The 22,012-nt window shown below is 46.9% G+C and overlaps 1 protein-coding gene and 1 long non-coding RNA gene across 2 annotated transcripts in view; both read right to left on the bottom strand.

The window, feature by feature from the left end:
- Positions 1-435: 435 nt before the first annotated feature.
- LOC127684156 (uncharacterized) lies at positions 436-3,703 on the bottom strand. The gene is made up of 4 exons (XR_007977736.1): positions 3,667-3,703; positions 3,253-3,395; positions 574-663; positions 436-473 (listed from the first exon to the last, which is right to left on the bottom strand). It is a non-coding gene; the product is annotated as an uncharacterized LOC127684156 (long non-coding RNA).
- Positions 3,704-16,968: 13,265 nt separating this feature from the next.
- Positions 16,969-22,012, bottom strand: part of Olfml2a (olfactomedin like 2A) — a 32,101-nt gene continuing 27,057 nt past the window's right edge. Inside the window, exon 8 of the mRNA XM_052182426.1 lies at positions 16,969-21,407. Coding sequence (XP_052038386.1) covers positions 20,803-21,407 — 605 coding nt within the window. The 3' untranslated portion in view covers positions 16,969-20,802. The remainder of the gene's footprint in view (positions 21,408-22,012) is intronic.

Genomic DNA, 22,012 nt, shown 5'->3' with positions numbered 1-22,012 from the left:
CCTGGCAGAGACCCTTTGCCCCTGTTACAGTGCACTTACACTCACCCGCCCCCCACCCCAACCCAGGGCAATGGAAGCCCCCTTCGTGGCCCTTTGACCCACTCCTGCTCTCAGGTCACCCTTGACCTACTTAGTCTTGATTGAACTCCTAGTTTGGCTAAGCTGGTCTCCAGCTTTTGTACCCGACTTCCTGTGCTCCTTCTCCTCCTTCAGTGTGTGCACCTGCCCGAGGCACAGGGGGCGCTGGAGATCCCAGACACTATCCAATCCATCTCTGCAAATCCACCTCTGCAAACCCACATCCCCAACCCCTCAGCTGCACCACGCTGATGCTCAGGAAGAGCAAAGAGACTGAGGCAAGGAGGCCTCACCTGCTCCGTTGTACCCTCTGCTGCCAAGCAGCACCCTTCCTGTCAGGTTCTCCGCATACGGGTCTCTCTCTCCATCTGGAGCTGCTTCAGTGACTCCATCAGCTGCAGCAGTCAGTTTACAAGTTACACGAAGGGCTGTTGCTGGCCCTCACCTGCCCCTGGCCGGCGGGGTCATGCCCTCCCCTCCCCCACAGATCCGCACCTGGCCAACATGGGTCTCCAGCTGAGCCCGCTCCGCCATGGCGTGTTGTAACTGCTCATTACCGCCTGGGGCCTCAGATTGGCTAGAGAACTGTATGAGGGAAATGAGGGTTAGGTCTGGGAGCCTGTGCTGTTCCACTGCAGTGCTCCCCACAGGAGTGTGAGCTAGGATGACAACCCGGGGTCATTGCCATATGAGAAAGTGACAGGAGGAGTTAAGCAGACTCCTGCACGGGCCATTTAAATGAAACAGAACAGAGGATACTGATAAGACTCTGTGTCAACACAGATAGATAGATAGATAGATAGATAGATAGATAGATAGATAGATAGATAGATAGATAGATAGATAGATATGTCTTAGTCAGGGTTTTTATTCCTGCACAACATCATGACCAAGAAGCAAGTTGGGGAGGAAAGGTTTTATTGAGTTTACACTTCCATGCTTCTGTTCATCACCAAAGGAAGTCAGGACTAGAACTCAAGCAGGTCAGGAAGCAGGAGCTGATACAGAGGCCATGGAGGGATGTTTCTTACTGGCTTGCTTCCCCTGGCTTGCTCAGCCTGCTCTCTTATAGAACCCAAGAGCACCAGCCCAAAGGTGGTACCACCCACAATGGGCCCTCCCCCCTTGATCACTAATTGAGAAAATGTCCCACAGCTGGATCTCATGGAGGCACTTCCCCAACTGAAGCTCCTTTCTCTGTGATAACTCCAGCCTGTGTCAAGTTGACACACAAAACCAGCCAGTACAATTGACCCCTTGTCAACTTGACACACAAACACATCACTATTAAGCCTCAACCCTTACTTTCTTATTCATCCCCAAGATCTAAATTATTTTAAAGTCCCACAGTCTTTACATATTAAAAGTTCAATCACTTCAAAATGTCCAATATCTTTAAAATTCAAAGTCTTTCAAAAATTCAAAGTCTCTTAACTGTGGGCTCCACTAAGCTACTTTCTTCCTTCAAGAGGGAAACATATCAGAGCACAGTCACAACCAAAAGCAAAACTCAAATTCCAATGGTTCAATGTCTGGGATCCAACTCACTATCTTCTGGGCTCCTCCAAGGGCTTGGGTCACTTCTCCAGCTCTGCCCTTTGTAGCACACAGCTTGTCTTCTAGGCTCCAGCTGCCTGTACTCCACTGCTGCTGCTGTTCTTGGTGGTTATCGCATGGTACTGGCATCTCCAAAACACTGCTGACTTCTACTGTAATTAGGCTTCACCAATAGCCTCTCATAGGCTCTCTTCATGGTGACAAGCCTCTGCTTCTATGCATGACCACTTCAAGTCCTGGGCCGTCAATTGCAACCGAGACTGCACCTTCACCAATGGCCTTCCGTGGCCGCTCACTGTGCCAAGAGCCTCAACTGCTCTTCATGACCCCTTCATGCCTTCAAAGCCAGTACCATCTGGGTGACTCTTACACAGTACCAAGTCCAGCCACAGCACAAAATACAACTGTGGCTATCTCTGGAACACACTCTCTGTGCTCTCAGAAAACACTTTCCAGAAGATTCCACCTCAGTGACGCTGGTTTCTTCTTAATCACGGCTAATTTCTTAGCTCCAGCTAACCAGCATCAATAGTCCCAGTAACACAAAGGTTTGCTTTAGTGGTTCTGGTATCTTGTTAATCATAGCTGATTCTTCAGCCCCAGCTAACCAAAACCACAGAATCTTCACAATCGAAACATGGCCCTGATAAGAGTCTTTAATCATCCCTCTGAAATTTCACAAGTCAGGCCTCCATCTTCTGCAATGTTCTCAACATTATCTTCCAAGCTCCTACAGAATATTCCACAGAGCTCTTAACACTGAATGGATCATCTAGCAAAAGTTCCAAAGTCCTTCCACAGTCCTCCCCAAAACATGGTCAGGTTGTCACAGGAATACCCTACTACGCTGGTACCAATTTTGTCTTAGTCGGGGTTTCTATTCCTGCACAAACATTATGACCAAGAAGCAAGTTGGGGAGGAAAGGGTTTATTCAGTTTACACTTCTGCATTGCTGTTCATCACAAGAGGAAGTCAGGACTGGAACTCAAGCAGGTTAGGAAGCAGGAGCTGATACAGAGGCCATGGAGGGATGTTCCTTACTGGCTTGCTTCCCCTGGCTTGCTCAGCCTGCTCTCTTACAGAACCCAAGAACACCAGCCCATAGGTGGTACCACCCACAAGGGACCCTCCCCACTTGATCACTAATTGAGAAAATGCCCCACAACTGGATCTCATGGAGGCACTTCCCCAACTTTCTCTATGATAACTCCAGCCTGTGTCAAGTTGACACACAAAACCAGCCAGTACAAGATAGGTAGATAGATAGATAGATAGATAGATAGATAGATAGATAGATAGATGAATGGTAGATGGTAGGTAGATAGGTAAAGGTAGGTAGATAGGTAGGTGGATAGATAGACAGACAGACAGATGGGTGATAGATCTTTTTTCAATCAGGACACATCAAAAATAAAAAATGTACCAGTCACATCACCCTCACTAAGACTGATTCTACAGATGTGGTCAGGGCTCCACTGTTGAACGATTACTGGATAATTCTACCCTAGGACAGGGAGGAGGTTCAAACCATCCAGCGCTGGGCTGCAGGTCACACCCAAGGTGAGTGATGCTGAGACTGTGCGCCTGGCCCGTAGGGCAGAGGCTGCACCTCTCACCTGTTGCAGCAGCAGCTCTGACATCTCTAACTTCTTCTGCAGCTCCTCCACCCCCCAACTGTGCAGCCGCTTTCTCTGCCACCAGGACTCGAAGTTTCTCTTCCAGTTCTGAGTTCTGCTGCCTCAGGTCCTCATTACTTTTGCTGTGGCCAGAGGCAGAGCAGAAAGGAAGGAACCAAGAACAGAAAGGAACACATTTCAGAGTGACCCATGAGCCTTGCCACACAGCCACAGGACAAAGCACTGAGTCACAAGTGACAGGCCTCAGAGAGACGGAGTGAACTGGGGCCACGGTATGAGTCAGGAGCATGCCTGGGACCAGAGCACAGCTCTACACAGACCCAACCCTGTCTCCACTGAGTCTCCACTCTCCACACTGGGGCTGCAGAGAGTCAGCCTCCTTCCCACTCTTACCTGTTCTTGTACAGCTCCAGCTTGAGGGCATCTCGCTATCTCGCTCTTTGGTTAGGTCCTTGTTATACTGCAGACAGAGAAAGCCGGCACTGGAGCTGGCAGGCCGAAGCAGCATCTGGCACACACCAGCGCCCCAGTGAGATCCCAAAGGGACGTTTCCTCTTCCTAATCACACCAGGCATTCTCCCAAGGCGGTCTTAGATTTCTAAGTCTCATTTGTGACCCTGTATGTTTGTTTTGATACGGGGTCTTTCTATGAAGCTCAGACTGGTCTCAAATGCTCTGCTTCTACCTCCTTGGCAGGTGGAACTAAAGGTCCACACCACCGTCCCTAACCTTCTTTCAGGGTATTTTTTAAGAAAAAGATCAAATCCAGACTGTGTATATGCCACATGTAATTGTTCTGTCACTGAGCCACAACTCATTATCTTATTAATTTTTTTACATTTTAAATTGGTTATAATCTTCATTTACATTTCAAATGCTAAAACCTTTCCTAGTTTCCCCCCTCCCCCAAAACCCCCAACCCCTCCTCCCACCCCCCCACCCCCACCCCCACCGCCCCCACCCTCGGCTCCGAGTATATGCCCCTCCACCTGACCCACTCCTACCTCCCCCCCTCAATTTCCCTTTAACTTACTAATTCTGTTTTGGTTTTGGTTTTTGGGTTTTTTTTTTCGGAGACAAGGTTTCTCTGTATAGCCCTGGCTGTCCTGGAACTCACTCTGTAGACCAGGCTGGCCTCAAACACAGAAATCCACCTGCCTCTGCCTCCCAGAGTGCTGGGATTACAGGTGTGTGCCACCACCACCCAGCTAAATTATGAATTTTTTAAGTGAGGGTTCGTGTATCTCAGGCTGGTCTCAAACTCACTACGTAGCTGAGGGTGACCTTCGACCTCTTATTCTCAACCCTCTACCTTCTGAGTTCTGGAATTACAGACGCGCACCACCATACTCCATTTATGTGGTGCTAGGATCACACCCAAGAACTTGTGTTAACTCCACCAGGAAGCCCTTTCTAAGACTTCTATTAGGATAACAACACACCAGTACTTCCTGAATCCACATATCCCAAGGGCAGAAGCACAGCCTTAGAGATGTGAAGCAGAAAGGGCCCCAGCCAAACATCATCTCGGGACAAGTCCTTATAATCCTCCAGATCTATGCAAACACCACCCCTAACTGCATTAATATGTATCACGTCGAAGATAAAAGCTGCTTCAGAAAGCCTCCCGTCGTTCAGTCGTCCACCCGTGGCTCTCAGCACCTCAGGTTGAGACGATGTGGGGAAGTTTCAAGCTGTGAAGTTGTTTCCCAGGAACTGCCCCACATTACAGATGCGGCTCATCCCCAGAGCCTGACTTGGGACACTCTGGTTCCCAAGTAGAGGGAGTTCAAGTGCAAAGTTCAAGATTCTCAAAAAAGACTTTAGAGTCTCTCAGGAGGGCGGAAACCTGAGGATAAAGCAAGCCAACCCAAATGTGCTCCTGCGGCCATCCATCGAGGCACACTGCCAATCTTCCCGCTCTGGGAGCACAAGAATTGGAATTCCTCAGATCCTTTCCAACATTTATTTTATATTAATGTTGTTTGTTTGTTTTTTTCTTCCTTTCTGTGAAAGAGTACATTTAACATTTAAGGCATGGATAAGGGGTGATTTATAGCAACAACGTAACAGTGGTGCGCTTCTGAAGAAAATGTCTCAGTAACCATTAACAGTCTGGGATTAGTCATCTGGGCATTGATCATCTGGGAGGGATGGCGCCTTGTCGGCCCTAGCCCCTGCTATGGTGGACTGCCGCCGAGCCCTGTCTTGCGGGCATCTTATGCAGGGTGACCACGGCTGCGCTGAGAATTTAAAAGGTGAAATAGTGTGCTCGGAAGAGAGCATCCATTACACTCACTCCTTCCTTGGGTGCTTATGTCATGATGATGGTGATGATGATGATGATGATGTTGATGCTTTTTTTTTTAAGATGGAGTATCATGTAGCCTAGGCTAGCCTCTAACTTGTTATGCTAGTGGATGCTGAGAATGACCCTGAACTCTTGACTCTATGACTCCATCTCCCAGGAGATAGGATTATAGCCATACACAGCCAGACATAGCTCTGCCTATGCAGTTATACCCAGTTATACATGCCGCATATGCGGTGCTGAAGACCAGACCAAGAGCTTTTTGTAGAGCTGACTCCATATTTTCTTTCGTTTCCTAGTTAAACATAACACTAGAATTTGATTTATTTCTATACTGTTCCTTCCCATGTTTTTCTTAAATGATATCCCAAGCTGAAGGTCAACTTGTTTTTGTTATTGTTTGTTTGTTTGCCTTACTTGTGCTTCCTCTATAACTTTGATTTACATATCACAGAGTTTTCTGTTGTTTCATGATATGTTCCAAAAATTGACTGACCATAAGATGTTTTATGGTCATTGTCGGACTATAAACCCACAATGTGTACCTTTCTAATGATCATAAAAATAACATCAACATTCCATTTTTGTAATCACTTGCTTGTTATAAAAAGACCTCCTGGGCTGGAGAGATGGCTCAGCAGTTAAGAGCACTGACTGCTCTTCCGATGGTCCTGAGTTCAAATCCCAGCAACCACATGGTGGCTCACAACCATCCGTAATGAGATCTGATGCCCTCTTTTGGTGTGTCTGAAGACAGCTACAGTGTACGTACATATAATAAATAAATGAATCTTAAAAGAAACCTCCTGCTCTTAGTCCAGGCTGCTTCCTTCTCTTAGTCTTGAGGAGATTGTAACTTTAGCCCAGCCATAAAAATAATCTTTGTTGTTGTTGTTGTTGTTTTTATCTTGCAATGTCTGAGTGTTAGCTCCTGATTTTCAACACCACAACAACCAAGGTCTTTCATTTTTTCAACCCCCCCACCTCCTTCCTGATGTTCCCTGAATCTTGGAAAGGTAATGCAGATGTTTAGGGCTCAGGGTTTAACAGTCACATTGTCAGCACTTGGCCAGCTGTGATTTTATCTGCAGTAACTACTGACCACTGAAAACACCCAGCTTCTCTGACTAAAGCTGGCATCAGTACTAATGTATAGGCATATATATATTTAGAAGGTGATTTGACATAGACACCATGTCCATTTAGCGAAATATGTCCAGTATGGCCTATGACCCCTGTAGTAACAGGTTTATAATACCAAACATACATTACCTCTTGGGAAGTGGGCCCTAAATCCAATCAGAAGCAGTCAGTCCGTCCCCAGTCATGCTACGATTGTCCCTGTAGGCACACCCCTGGCAGGACAGTAGTGTACTGTACCATGCAGGTCCAGAGTCAATCAGACTGTTGATGAGGAGCCAGCAGCCTGCATAGCACCTACCAGGTCTGTGACAATTGGCCCTCAGGGAGGAGGCTTTCTGCTTAGTCCTTACCTGATTCCTCCATGTCGTGCAACCAAATTGTGTAGTATGTTCAGGAACAAGGTTTACCATCTAGTTTTTGGTGGATAATAGACAGCAGTGAGAACATTCTGAACTCTTCTCTTTTGGGAGCCCTGGGAGTGTCAGTAGTATGTGTGTGTGTGTGTGTGTGTGTGTGTGTGTGTGTGTGTGTATGAGACATGTACCACGGTAAATATGTGATAGAGGACAAGACAATGACTGTGTGTGGCTAGTTCTCTCCTCCCACCTTTCCTGGCTGGGCCATCTCAATGACCCTATTGTGAGATATTTTTTGTTTGTGAGTGTGTGTGTGTGTGTGTGTGTGAGTGTGTGTGTGTGTGTGTGTGTGTGTGTGTTTATTTTTGAGGCAAGGTCTCACAATACAGCTCTCGCTGGCCTAGAATTCACTATGTGTAGATTAGGCTAGCTTCCTACTCACAGAGATCCTTCTGTCTCTGCCAACCAAATGCTGGGATTAAAGTCATGTGCTATCACGCTTGGCCTATTGCTAAGTTTTTGTTTGTTTGTTTGGTTGGTTGGTTGGTTTGGTCTGTTTTGTGCCACTCTGACTTTGAGAATGGATGGATTCATTTGCATTTCTGCACCACATCATCATAGTCCCCTGGTGCCACATCCTCACCACCTCTTGTTGAACTAGAGGGGCCATTTTATTCTTTCACACGTGAACGTCCCATTTTCCTCATGTTTGTTCCAAAGGCTTTTCTCCCGTGTGTATTTTTGAATCTGTACAGCTTTTGTTGTGCTCCACTCATCCGCATTTCTGCTTTTGTGCCAGCACGTGATCTCTTTGTTAGAGTGGCTCTGAAGTCAGATTGTATCATAGCTTCTTCACTTGTCAGGTTGACACACCTGGGAGTTGCGTCACTTCAGTTAATGAATTTCCTTCAATGGGTCGGCCCGTGGACATGTTTGTGGGGTATTTGTCCATTGCTGACTGATGTAGGAGAACCCAGCCCACTGTGGGTGGTTCCCTCCCAGGACGGATTGCAGGAGAGCACAGGTCCCTATGCTCACAGATAAGCACTAGAGACAGCAGGATTGTTAAACACACAAGCTTTTTTCTTCAACAGAAGAAATTGGCATCAGTTCACCAGGAAGGCTGGAGTGGATGTTGTTTGATAGCTGATGATCCTTTGCTGTTCTGTGGAACCAGCCCTCGTCCAAGCCCCCAGCCGCCTGAGCTTTGCTCTCAGTCAGTAGAACCCATCCTCATGAAATGGGCCCCATGTGCTTTGCAGGAGTTCGCTAGTTTGCTTATTTCATGCTCTTCCTCCCTAGACCCTTATCCCGAGCATCTTCCTGCTTGGCCCTTATCCTGAGGAGTTGATAGAAACCGTTCTTGCAGAAGAGGTCACAGGTACTCTGCAAAAGACACACACAAGGGAGTTTCCAAGGCTTACATCATGCCTTAAGCTTTGTTGTGATAGTTGTCATGAGAAATTTTTTTTCCAAAGTTTTACTGTGTTTAAATATATCAAAACAGAACAAATAAAACAAGCCAAACAAAACTGCACAGAGTCAGGTTCTAGGATTTTGGAACAGCCTGGCTAAGTCAGCCGGTAGCCCTGGGGGCTGTAAAGAAGGTAGTTGGGCAAGCGGAAGGGAGCAAGCAAGGAAGCAGTGCTCCTCCGTGGTCTCTGCTTCAGTTCCTGGCTCCGGTTCCCGCTTGAGAGCCTGCCCTGGCTTACTGCAGAGATGAGTGCAATCAGCCGCTTTTGCTCAAGGTGTCTATCCCAGCAAGGGAGAGCACGCCAGGACAGGCATGTCTTCTCAGCACTATTCTTTCTTTTCAGGATTGCTTTAACTCCCCAGTGTCTTCAGCATTTCCTTATAATTTTTTTAAAAAAAGATTTATTTATTTATTATATGTAAGTACACTGTAGCTATCTTCAGACACCAGAAGAGAGCGTCAGATCTCTTTACAGATGGTTGTGAGCCACCATGTGGTTGCTGGTATTTGAACTCATGACCTTCAGAAGAGCAGTCTGTGCTCTTACCTGCTGAGCCATCTCTCCAGCCCCCTTATAGATTTTTACGATTCTATTTTTTCTACTTCTGTGAAGAATTGTGTGGAATTTTGACAGGGATTGTATCAAATCTTAAACAGCTTTTGGCAAGGTTGTCATTTGCACCATATTGATTTGTTTCCGTTTTTCCTGTTGGTGTGTGTGTGTGTGTGTGTGTGTGTGTGTGTGTATGTGTGTGTCAGGCTTTGTGGCAAACACTTCTACCAACTGAGCCATTTCATTGGCACTATTGTTTTATTTTTCTTTTTTAAAAAAGATTTATTTATTTTATTTATATGAGTACACTGTAGCTGTACTCATATAAAAGAGGGCATCAGATCCCATTACAGATGGTTGTTAGTCACTATGTAGTTGCTGGGAATTGAACTCAGGACCTCTGGAAGAACAGTCAGTGCTCTTAACCACTGAGCCATCCTTCCAACTTTTGTTTTGTTTTGTTTTGTTTTGTTTTGTTTTGTTTTGTTGAGACAGGGTTTCTTTGTGTAGCCTTGGCTGTCCTGGAACTCACTTTGTAGACCAGGCTGGTCTCGAACTCACAGATATCCTTCTGCCACTGCCTCCCCAGAGCCAAGATATTTTTAAAAAAAAATTAATTAAGCCAGGCGTGGTGGCACATGCCTGTAATCCCAGCACTTGGGAGGCAGAGGCAGGCAGATTTCTGTGTTCGAGGCCAGCCTGGTCTACAGAGTTCCAGGATAGCCAGGGCTACACAGAGAAACCCTGTCTCAAAAAACAAAAACAAAAAATTAATTATTGTATATGTATGAATGTTTTGCCTGCATGTGTGCCTGTGACTCATATGCATGCCTGGTGCCTTCAGAGACCAGAAGACAGTGTTGAATAGTGTGGAACTGGGGTTACAGACAGTTGTGAGCCACCATATGGGAACTCAGGTCCTCTGGAAGAGTAGCCAGTGCTCTTAACCACTGAGCATCTCTTCATTCCCTTCTTCGATTTTTAAAAAATATAGATGTTTGTCACTACAAAAGTCATTCTCCTGGCCACTTTCATTGTATACCACAGGTTTTGTGTGTTTAAATATTTATCTTATGAGTACACTATTGCTCTCTTCAGACACACCAGAAGAGGGCATCAGATTCCATTACAGATGGTTGTAAGCTACCATGTGGTTGCTGGGATTTGAACTCAGGACCTTCAGAAGAGCAGTCAGTGCTCTTAACCGCTGAGCCATCTCTCCAGCCCGGAAATGTTTTCTTTAATCTTCAAATACAACAGATAGTTTTGCTGGGTATAGGAGTCTGGTTTGGCGGCCCTGATCTTTCAGAACTTGAAATGTATTTCTCCAAGCCCTTTTGGATTGTAAAGGTTCTATTGAGAAGTCAGCTAGTATTTTTATGGGCTTGTCTCAATATGTGACTTGAGATATCTCTTCTGCAACTTCCAATACAATTTAATTTAGTGTTTTAACTGTGATATGATATATGAAGTTTCCTTTCTGGTTCTTGGTGTTCTATATGTCTCTTATAAACAGAGTGGGCATCTTTTTCTCCAGATTCTTCGAGTTTTCTGCTATGATTTAAAGAAAACAATTTTATGGTTGATTTTCTTTTCTTTTTTCTTTTTATAACAGGGTTACATTATATATGTAGCTTTGACTGGCCTGGATCTCACAGAGATCTGTCTGCTTCTGCCCACTGAGTGTTAGGGTTAAAGACACGTTACTATATGCCTTACTTTATTTTTTATTTATTTATTTTTTATTTATTATATGTAAGTACACTGTAGGTGTCAGATCTCTTTATGGATGGTTGTGAGCCACCATGTGGATGCTGGGATTTGAACTCATGACCTTTGGAAGAGCAGTCAGTGCTCTTACCCGCTGAGCCATCTCTCCAGCCCCTATGCCTTACTTTAAAGGGTTGTTGCTGTTGTTGTTTGTTTGTTTGAGATAGGGTTTCTCGATGTAGCCCTGACTGTTTTTGAACTTTCTCTGTAGACCAGGCTGGTCGTGAACACACAGAGATCTGTCTGCCTCTGCCTCTGCCTCTGGAGAGCTAGAATTAAAGGCATGTTCTACATGCCAGGCTTCTTTTTTTTTTTTGTTTTTTTTTTTTGTTTTTGTTTTGTTTTGTTTTGTTTTTTGTTTTTTTGTTTTTTTGTTTTTTTGGATTTGGTTTTTTCGAGACAGGGTTTCTCTGTGTAGCCCTGGCTGTCCTGGAACTCACTCTGTAGACCAGGCTGGTCTCGAACTTAGAAATCCACCTGCTTCTGCCTCCCAGAGTGCTGGGATTACAGGCGTGCGCCACCACCACCCAGCTGCCAGGCTTCTTTTTTAATTGTGTGTATGTGTGTGTGCCCTTTAAGGTCAGAGAATTCAAATATCCCTGAAGTTGAAGTTGCAGTCAGTTGTGAGATCTAATATTGAGGTGTCCAGATTGGAAGATTGAAGCAAGCTTATTATAGTGATGACAGTTTAGAAGTGGAACATCAGGGGGAGCCCAGGGAGGGGATAGAAGTCCAGTTTGGGGCTCCAGAAGCCAAGAGTCAAGCCTGAGTTGGGTGCCCAAAGAATCCCTAGCCATAGTCACTCAGAAGTAACTGTAGGGCACAGATGGAGTATCTGAAGGTTCCTAGTTGCCTGAAAAGTCTTTGCTCCGTAGATGCCAAGGGTCTAATACACCATAGAAGAGACTTAATTGGGCTGGAGAGATGGCTCAGCAGTTAAGAGCACTGACTGCTCTTCCGAAGGTCCTGAGTTCAATCCCAGCAACCACATGGTGGCTCATAACTATCTGTAATGCGATCTGATGCTCTCTTTTGATGTGTCTGAAGACAGCTACAGTGTGCTTACACATAATAAATTTTTTTTTTTTAAAAAAAGAAGAGGTTTAATCTATGGCCAGAGCATTGTGGCCTCCGCCAATTTGCTCTGCCTCACTTCTTCCAACATGGACACTCAAGTAGGGAAAGCAGGGCCACACCAGCATGATCCTAAAGGTAGGGTGCTGCTCTGTTGGGTGAGCTGTGGGGAGGTCACCTTAGGCAGCACAGAAAGTTGGTTGGTGAGAAAGATGAAGGTTAAGAGACCATGATCAGGAGCAATGGATAGAGTTAATCACTGCTGAACATATAGCCAGGACCAATCTACAGCTTAACAGAGTGGGGTGGGGTCTATCTAGATAGAGGCCCCGTGATATTAAATATGTTCATTGTTGATTGCTAGCTATGGGATGAGCTGAGGCAACTGTCCATCCTGAGTCCTGGACCCAGTGGTGCCTCGGAAGACCCCAGCAGATCACCTGAGCCCAGGATGTCAGACCACAGAGCTCAGGAGGTGGGGGAGGAGCATACAGCATGGGGTGTGTCACTTCACAGCCGTTTCCCTCCTCCTCAGGCTCTCTGCACAGACTCTCATCCAGCACCTCACAACAGGTTTTCTGCATAGTTCCCACAATGTAAACAGGAGCCTGCCCCATCATGATAACTCAGGTGATGCCCTAGTAACTGAATTCTGGCCCAGCGCTTCCATAACCCCTTTGGTCACTGGATCCTCATCATTCCTTGTATAGAGTTTCTTCCCAGGACAGAGAGTCAGGACTTGCTTGGGGGAAGGGGTCCAGTCTCTACTGAATATGTCTGCCCCACCCTGCTCTCCTCTACATCCCAACACCTGACCGCCCATTTCAGTTCCCTTCAAGATCTTCCGACAGCAGTTCTACCAAGCCAGTTACCTGTAGCCCACTCCCTTCCCTTCTTCATGATTACCTTCCTACTCCTGCCTGCTCAGCAGCTGAGCCTTCTTCAGCCACCCCTGCTCCCAGCTTTCCCTCCTCACCCAGCCCTGCTGGTTTTTAGTCTGCCATATAGTTCCCCAGTCAAGGACTCTCTTTCACTCCTTTGGCTGCTATCTTCTTTGGGCAACTCCTCAAAGTACTCACTCTCCTCTCACCCATCCCCTTTCTCCAAAGGTCTGTGTGTTTACAGAGGGGAAAGCAAGACTGACTCTGGTGGACCTCCAAGCCAGTAAACTGGTGGATGCTGGTTTATGAATAGAGAGAGAACATGGTGCTAGAGCCAAATTTAGAGCCTGCCTTGAAGGACAGCCTCCCTGGGAAGGTAGCATTTCAACAGAACTGGAATGCCCCCAAGAGAGGCAGGACCGGTAGGTGTCTTAGTCGCTGATTTACTGCTGTGAAGAGACTGTGTTGAGGTTTGGGCTATTGCTGTGTATTGTAATGCTAAATTCTATATGAAGGTTTAGGCCTATTAAAGACTTCTCTTGTTTACAAACTTTTGTTGTGCAAACCTTGTTCCTTGATTTAAAAGTATTGGTTAAATAAAATTGGTTGTAGCCAGTTAGTGGAGGGATTAGAGGCGGGTGGGTTTGGAGTGACCTGGTTGGAGGAGGAGAGATGAGGAGAAGAGGAGGATGAAGGAGAGAGAGGAGGAAGCCACCGTGAGGGGAAAGGAACCATGGGCACATAGCCAAGAGTAAGAATGTGTGTGTGTGTGTCTGTGTGTCTGTGTGTGTGTGTTTGTGTGTGTGTCTCTGTGTGTGTGTCTGTGTGTCTCTCTGTGTGTGTGTCTGTGTGTGTGTGTTTGTGTGTGTGTCTCTGTGTGTGTGTCTGTGTGTCTCTCTGTGTGTCTGTGTGTGTGTGTCTCTGTGTGTGTGTGTGTGTGTCTGTGTCTGTGTGTGTTTCTGTGTGTGTGTGTGTCTGTGTGTGTCTCTGTGTGTATGTGTATGTCTGTGTGTGTGTGTCTGTGTTGTGTGTGTGTTTCTCTGTGTGTGTCTGTGTGTGTGTGTGTCTCTCTCTGTGTATGTGTGTGTGTGTCTGTGTGTGTGTGTGTGGGTACACCTCTGGGCCAGCGGTTCAAAGAGTAGATTAGAAGTTACCTTCCAGTAATTGTCAAAGCCAAATAAAAAAGCATATTCAGAGTCTCATCTGCAAGCTAGTCTTTCTTCTACCCCTCACTCCTTTTCTTCCAACCTTTCCACCCCTAACTGTAGATAAGAGAGGAGGAAAGGATAGAGAGGAAAGGAAGGAGATCCCTGTATAAAGTTCAGGGTCAGAAACAGGTGATGTTATTATTACACTACTTCCTGCTGATTAGGGGTGTTAAGCTTCTTAGGACAAGTTTGATCATTGCTGCCAGGATACCTAATTTCTTCTTGTTGTCATTTCTTCTTTGCTCATGACTACTTAACAACTACAAAACAACCAGTAATAACCCACCAACAGCCTATCCTATCTCTCCAAGTTCTAGCATTTATATACACTCTAAAAAATTCCCAGAATTCCAAACATCACGCAATTGCAGGAACTCTCTGCGGCTGGCAAAATCATGCCTCTGCTAGAGCATGAGGCAAATCATAGTCAGCTGCTCTGGACAATCTGAAACAGCCCCGTACCCCAAATCTGTGATTAAATTAAAGCATATTCTTATATTTCTGTGTTTTTGTTTTGTTTAGTATGGAATAGAGTTTACTTAGGGCATGGGGAGGGGAGTTGAAGGGGTAGAAATAGAGAAAGGTAGAGAGAGAGAGAGAGAGAGAGAGAGAGAGAGAGAGAGAGAGAGAGAGAGAAGGAGGAGGGGGAAGAAGAGGAGAAAGAAGAGGAGGAGGAGAGGCTGGCCATAAACATGTGGAGAGAGGGGGGAAGGGAAATGGGGAGAGAAAGGACAGAGGGAAGAGAGTAAGAGCTATTTCTGTGTTTTTTTAGAGAAACCAAAATTCCAAAAATTCTCACTACAACCATGACCAAAGCGATGTGTGTGTGTGTGTGTGTGCGCGCGCGCGCGCGTGTGTATTTAATTTAGAGTTTGCTTACCGTTTCAGAGGCTTGGTCCATTATCATCACAATGAGGAGCATGCAGCACGCAGGCAGGCACTTGAGCAGTAACTGAGCGCTAACCCTAATCCATTGTCAGGAAGAGAGAGACAGAGCCTTATATTTTTTAATGATTTATTATTTATTTTTATGTGTATTGGTACTTTGTCTGCATGTATGCGTGTATACTGAACCCCATGGAGCTGGAGGTAACAGATAGTTCTGAGCTGTCATGTGGATTCTGGAAATTGAAGCCAAGTCCTCTGGAAGAGCAGCCTGTGCTCTTAACCTCTGAGCCATCTCTCCACACCATTCTTACTAAATATGTAAGATGTAGGAATGAGTTGACGGAAAGTCCTTGCTGGCCAGGATCTTGGGTCGCAGAAGAAGAGGAAGTGGTGATGAAGACATGCCCAAGGGTCTGTGGTCCAGATTACCCACAGCCCAGCTATGGTCGGCCCTGTCTAGGGTGAGGGTGTAGCCCCAGAGGCCCCTGAATGTCAGGGACAGGGCCTAGCTTCCTGATGTGGCCAAGTCTCTATGGCAGAAAGCAAAATCCACCTAAACATATCCAAGGGTATCTATGTAGGAGCTGGAGGAATGGCTCAGTGGTTAGAGCACTGGCTTTTATTCCAGCAAACCTAGGTTCAGTTCCCAGCCCCAACATGTCAGCTGTATTGCCTGTAACTCCAGTTCCAGGGGAATCTGTTGCCCATTTATGTCCACAAGGGCACCAGGCATGCACATGGTGCACATACAGACAGACAGGTAAAATGCTCATACACATAAAATAAATATATATACATGTTTATAAAAAGAGAGAGAATCTATGTATAAGGGGTAGGGACGACTAATCAGTTAAGTCCTGGATGGCGGTATACATCAAGCCATCTTGTGAAGGACCATGGACTCCAGGATCCTGGGACTCCAGGACTGAACTTCGACCATCAGGCTGACCAGCTGGTCTCTTTGTTTTATTTTTCTTTGCAGTGCCGGGGATGAAGCCCAGGACTAGGGAATGCTAATCGAATGCTCCATCACTAAGAGTTGCACTCACTACCTTCCTTTTAAACATGGGCAGGGGCAGGCAGGACGGGGCAGGCAGGACGGGGCAGGCAGGACGTTGATCTGCCTCTGCTGACAAACCAACAAACCACCAGCTAGCATGTCGCAGCGCTGCCCAAATTCAAGTGGCTCACAGCCAGTGTCTATTTGGGCTCATTGATGCCAGCTTTCCTTTTTACTGCTGTAAAATTAAGTTCTCTCCTTAAAATTAAAAACAATTGCTTGGGCTAACGGCTTATAAAAGCTTATTTAGGAATTAAAAGTATTTCCATAAAAGGACTGGAAGGAAGCACTTGTAGGAACAGAGAGGCAGGGGGCTGGGAAGAAGGCTCCCTGGCCTCGCAAGCCTGCAGAGAGGAGTTTGGATCTAAGAACCTACCTAAAACCTGGGGCGGATAATGGCCTGTGATCTCCAGGGCCGCTCTCCAGGAAGATGGGGAAAATTTCAAAATTAACGATTGTGAGGGAGGGTTGGAGGGTGGAGGCCGCTGTAGGCGGAGCCACCCCTGGGCTACACAAGAAGCTGGACAAGCCAGTCAGCATTCCTCCACAGTCCCCTGCCTCGGGGTTTTCTTTTGAGTCTTTCTGAGGCTTGGTTCAGTGATAAACTCTTACCTGGACATGGACGCGTAAGATGAAATAAACCCTCTCCTCTACAAGTTTTTTTGTTTGTTTGTTTGTTTGTTTGTTTAAATCATGTTTTTAATCCCACCAACATAAACCTAGCTAGGAAAAATATACAGCAGGACACACAGTCACTCATGTGTGCAATCTACTCAAGAGACAAAGGCAGGAGAATCAGGAACTCAAGGCCATCCTTTGAGGCATAAGAAGTTTGGGAGCAGCTTGGGTCAAAAAGACCCAGGGTTATTAAAGCTGGGTGGTGATGGCTTCAGGAAAAGAGGCAGAGGCAGTCGGGTAGTTCTCCGTGAGTTCCAGGCCAGCCTGGTCTACAAAGGGAGATGCAGAACAGCCAGGGCTACACAGACCCAGAAACATTTATTTATTCATTGATGTTTAATGCTGGAAACTAGACTTTGGCCCTCATACACACCCGGTGAGCTCTCTACCATGGAGTGACCCCCCAAGTTGTAGTCCATAGTACTTAAGATTTTAAACCAAGCTTTCAGTATATTTACAATTTTTTTCTTTTCCTTTCTTTTCTCCTCCTCCTCTTCCTCCTCCTCCTCTTCTTCCTCCTCCTCCTCCTTCTTCTTTTTTGAGACACAGTTTCTCTGTGTAGCTCTGGCTGTCCTGGAACTTGATTTTTAGACCAGTCTGGCCTCGAACTCAGAAATCTGTCTGCCTCTGCCTCCCAGGTGCATAGACCAAAGGCATGTGCCACTATATCCAGCTATAGTCATGGGTTTTATTTAGGTATATGCTACCCTGTTGCAAAAAGATCGTGTGGCACCTTACAAAAATAGATTAAAAAAATACAGTAGAATAAAAATAAGTCAGGGTAAAGGTGCGCGCACAAAGTTAGAGTAAAGCGGGTTAAAGTTCATACAAGTGTTTAAAATGATCTCAGACTTGCCTTTGAGCTTCCTATTGTCTCAAACCAAGAAAAAAAAACCAAACATGACTACTTCAACAGTTAGTGGGGGCTTTGGTTTAAAGAGGCAGAGTTCCAATCTCACCTCCATAGGCCAGATACCCAACCCTGATCAAATCACCCAGCTTCTCTGAACTCAAGGTTCAAAACCCATAATGAGAGTAATTGGTAGTACCCCCAGTACTACCAATCTGGGGGTTCTGGGGTGGATTAGTGTGACTGCAAGTCAGAGTGACTTCCAGTTCTGGGCGGTGCTGTGATGTCTCTTAAGTCTTCTCTTCTCAGTAAGCCTTGGTCCCACCTCTCTGAGGGAGTTAATACCCCTACACAGGCTGAGATAGAAGGACAGCATGGAGACCAGCTGGAAACCAACTCAGGCTCCCAATTCCCTTGTGCCTAGGACTCTGACAGCCACACAGTACCCTGGGCACTGAAGATTCTCTGCTGGGTCCTGGGTTGTGCCAAGCACCACTCAAGGCCTGGCAATCTCCAGAGAGGAATCAGCTATGGAAGTCAAAGCCCCGTCCCCTACAGAGTTGTTCAGGGGCACAGGATGCTTTGTCCTTATAAAAACATCAGTAGGTAGGTCATCCTGTACAATCCAGACCCTTCCTTCTGTGAAGTACTGTTGCCCAGAAAAATACAACCCATGGTATATGTGAGTGCACACGTGTATGTATGTTATGTGAGTGTATGTGTGTGAGTGTACATATAGTGTGTATATGTGTGGCGTTCATGTGGTGTGTGAAGGTGTCTGAGAGTATGTGTGTGTGTGTGTGTGTGTGTGTGTAGTGGGAAGCCAGGTTTCCTTTAGAGCTCACAAATCAGCAGATTCAGGCTCCTTGGGCAACCCCTTGCATGCTTCTCATCATCAACAGGACAAAATCTAATTTGAAACTGTGTCAGAATTTCCTTGACTCTGTTAACTTATACAGTTTTGTTCTAGACAAGGCTAGATATGGACCTTCCTTTGCTTGGTGTTCAAAGCTTTGTAGAAACGGGCCTTTGGGGGCGCTCTTGCCCTGGTCATTTTGGATGACTGCACTCACTAGCACTTCCGGAGCGTGTTACCAACACGGCACAGAGACGGCAGGAAACATGCTCTGTCGAGCCTTGAACTCCTAACCTTGCCACAGATTACACTGCTATGTGACCTTGAGTAAATTCCTGTTACCTGTCAAAGGGCCCTCTTGTAGTAGTTTCCGTTCCGCAGTAACTCCAGCACACTGACCATTCTCAGATAACTGACAATTGACCTCTTTTGGAAACCTGGCTTGGCCATGACAACTGAGTTACTTGGGACCCAGTAGGACCATTTATGAATGAGGAAATGAACTTTGTTTACTATACAACACACAAAAGCCTGAAAACAGAAGGGCCTGGGGGACAGTTGGGGACGGTGGCAGGCCTGTTGTCCCACCCCAGGAAACTATGCCACATGTTTACTTTTCTAAACCAGTGTGTCCCAGCATTTCCTTTTCTTGGGCTGCAGAGTTGCCTGAGCACCTCGCACAGGGTTAGGCTATGACCTCACAAGACACAGAGTCTTGAGAAGACCCACACCCAGGGCCAAGGGAAAGGCGGGGGCCTCTGAGTTCTCTGAAGAGGCTGGAAGACAGACGAGCCTGGGGTGGTCAGCTGGGTGGGGGAAGCTGGATGTGGCTACCACTGTGAGTCAGACCTGGCTGGGCTGGCTGTCACTGTCCCTCTTTATTTCAGGAGTGAGGGATTCCTTAAGGAAAACATCACCCAACAATGTCTGGAAGAAAGGAAATCTGCGCAGAACCTGATTCTCTTTACCCAGTACTGCACAGTGGGATTTCATAAATCAGTATTTCACTTCAGGTATCCTAGGAACAGGCAAAGGCACAAGGAAGTGTCCAGGGTCCAGGGGCAGGGTAGGGGTCAGTGGTAGACACCTTCAAAGGTACTGGGGATCTATTGTTTTGCAGGCAGAGCTGTCTCAGTATAGGGTTTTTACCAAAGATCAGCTATACCCTGCCCCATATGGCTCTGCCCATACCCTAGAACCACTGGGACCTATATTTTCTTTGGTAAAACAAGGAGATGGCCAAAAGAACTTCTCTCCAGCTTTAAAAAGAATGCCCAAAGCTGCCATAGGCTGGCTTGAAAGGTCATGTTCTCAGGGATATTTGGGTCTGAAGCTCTGGAGGCCACAAGCGGCACCCGGGCAGGTAGCTGCCAATCCTATTTTAAGGTAGCTTATATATGTTCACTTGTGCACATCCACAATCCCAAGTCGCATCTCAAAGAAAATCCTGGTGCTGAGACCTCAGTCTACCCTCCCCTGCCTCTACCTCCGTGTTTTATCCTGCAAGCTGAGAAGTCTCTTCTGAATGCCTCTGTCCTGTCTACCTCAGATTCCTAGGCTGCTGAATCAGCCCACCAAATGACCAGATTAAGATCAACAAGGGAGATGGAACCTGTTCCATCTTGGGGCCACCCACTCTGGGGACAAAGGCCACTCCTGGCAATCCCTGAGCGTGAACAGAATAGCTTTGAAGGCCCAGAAAAGACCCCAGGCCCAAGGCTTTGGGAAGGGTTAAGGAAGGAGTCCAGGCCTAGCGAGGGCTTCTGGTACAGGAGTTAAGGTCCCAGAGGCCAGCACCCCACTGCCAGAACTGGGCTGCCTATACCTTCTCATCTGCTGCAAAATGTGCAGGGATCATGGGGACAAAAAGTAGCAGGAGGGCCATGGACCTGGGGAGCATTTGCTTCAGTTACTGCTTAGTGGCTGTGACGGTGACCTTCTGGAATGTGGTTGGACAGAAGAGTGTAGGGGGCAGACCATAGGTCAAGAGGCTCTAAGATCAAGGTTACCAGCATTCGACCAGAAGAGAGGCCTGGAGCCGCACAACAGGAGTGCATAGGTCCCGAAGACCTCGGGCTTGACAGTGTCTCTGAAGGGGACTGGAGGTGGGAAGACTGCAACAAGGTCATCTCATCTGTAGCCTGTCCTACTCCAGGGTGTTGCTCCTCTGGGCTTTATAGTCACTTCATCTGCTCTACGGGCTTAAAGGAAGAAGTAGAAGAGTCAAGAGGGAAGTGCAAGAAATGCTCCCTGCACAGCATTGCTGTAGAAGTGTCACCTTCTGGGCACTGAGAAAGTACTCAAAGCCACCAAAGCCAATCCCTAGCCCAGGACACCCCCCAACTGATTCTTATACCAGTTGTAAGAGTTGCTAGGGATAGCCCTTTCTCCTCTGCTGCCCTCCCTCATGAGAACAGAGGTCTCCACTCAGACCACAAAGTGGAGAGTGTAGGTGAGCTGGTGGCCATTGTCCCAGGCATAGAGGACCCGCTCCTTGGGGTTATAGTCAACCTGGGTGGTATAGGAATACTCATTGAGGAAGGGCAGCTGTGGGCGAGCATCAGTGCCCGTGTGGGTGTCGAACGCATAGGCCACCTGGCCTTCGTGCTGGTTGTAAGTGTCCACGGCGTAGAGGATGCCGCACACCAGAAAGCAGTTCCCATAGGAGTTCCTCCTCAGCTGTGTCTTCCACGTGGTCTCCCGGTGCACCGAGAGGTCTGCAGGGTCCAGGCGGCTCAACACGATCACCTCGTGCTGGGTTTCGTAGTGCTCATCCACAGCTGGGTAGATGACCCACAGACCACTCTCATCCACGGCAAAATCAATGTCGGAGTGGCCACGCCACTTCCAGGGTGTGGTGTCCTCGTAGACCACGTCAGGCAGCAGGGCCCAGGAGGCCACAAAGCGTTGGCGCAGGTCGTATTTGATGATATTCTTGGTGAAGGCACGGTTGTAGTAGAAGGCACCCTGGTACACAACATGGCCTGTGCCTATCCAGTTGTAGGGGAGCTTGTACATATTACTCCATCGGCCTGCAGATGCAAAGTGGAGGGCCAGACATTGAGGACCTTGTTCTGGTTAGTTTGACACAACCTAGAGGGACTGCCCAGCCTGTGGTTCTACCTGACGATGGAGCAGCTAGCCCCCTGTGGGTGGTTCCCATGCCTAGGCAGGTGACCAGGGCTGTATAAGGAGGCTAGCTGGGCCAGGTGTTGTGATACATGCCTTTAATCCTGGTACTTGGAAGGCAGAGCCAAGTGGATCTCTGTGAGTTTGAGGCCAGATCAATCTACAGAGTGAGTTCCAAGACAGCTAGAGCTATATAGTGAGACCTTGTCTCAAAAAACCAAAAACCTGCTGGGCAGTGGTGACACATACCTTTAATTCCAGCACTTGGGAGGCAGAGGCAGAGGCAGAGGCAGAGGCAGGCAGATTTCTGAGTTTGAGGCCAGCCTGGTCTCCAGAGTGAGTTCCAGGACAGCCAAGGCTACACAGAGAAAGCCTGTCTCGAAAAACCAAAAAAAAAAAACAAAACAAAAACAAAAACAAACAAACAAACAAACAAACAAAAATAAAAAAAACCAACCCCCCCCCCAAAACCCCAAACCGAACACCAACAAAAAGACAAACAAGTAAG

The sequence above is a fragment of the Apodemus sylvaticus genome, chromosome 5 (assembly GCF_947179515.1).
Source record: "Apodemus sylvaticus chromosome 5, mApoSyl1.1, whole genome shotgun sequence".
Taxonomy (NCBI): domain Eukaryota; kingdom Metazoa; phylum Chordata; class Mammalia; order Rodentia; family Muridae; genus Apodemus; species Apodemus sylvaticus.
This window is presented reverse-complemented; position numbering and strand designations above follow the sequence as displayed.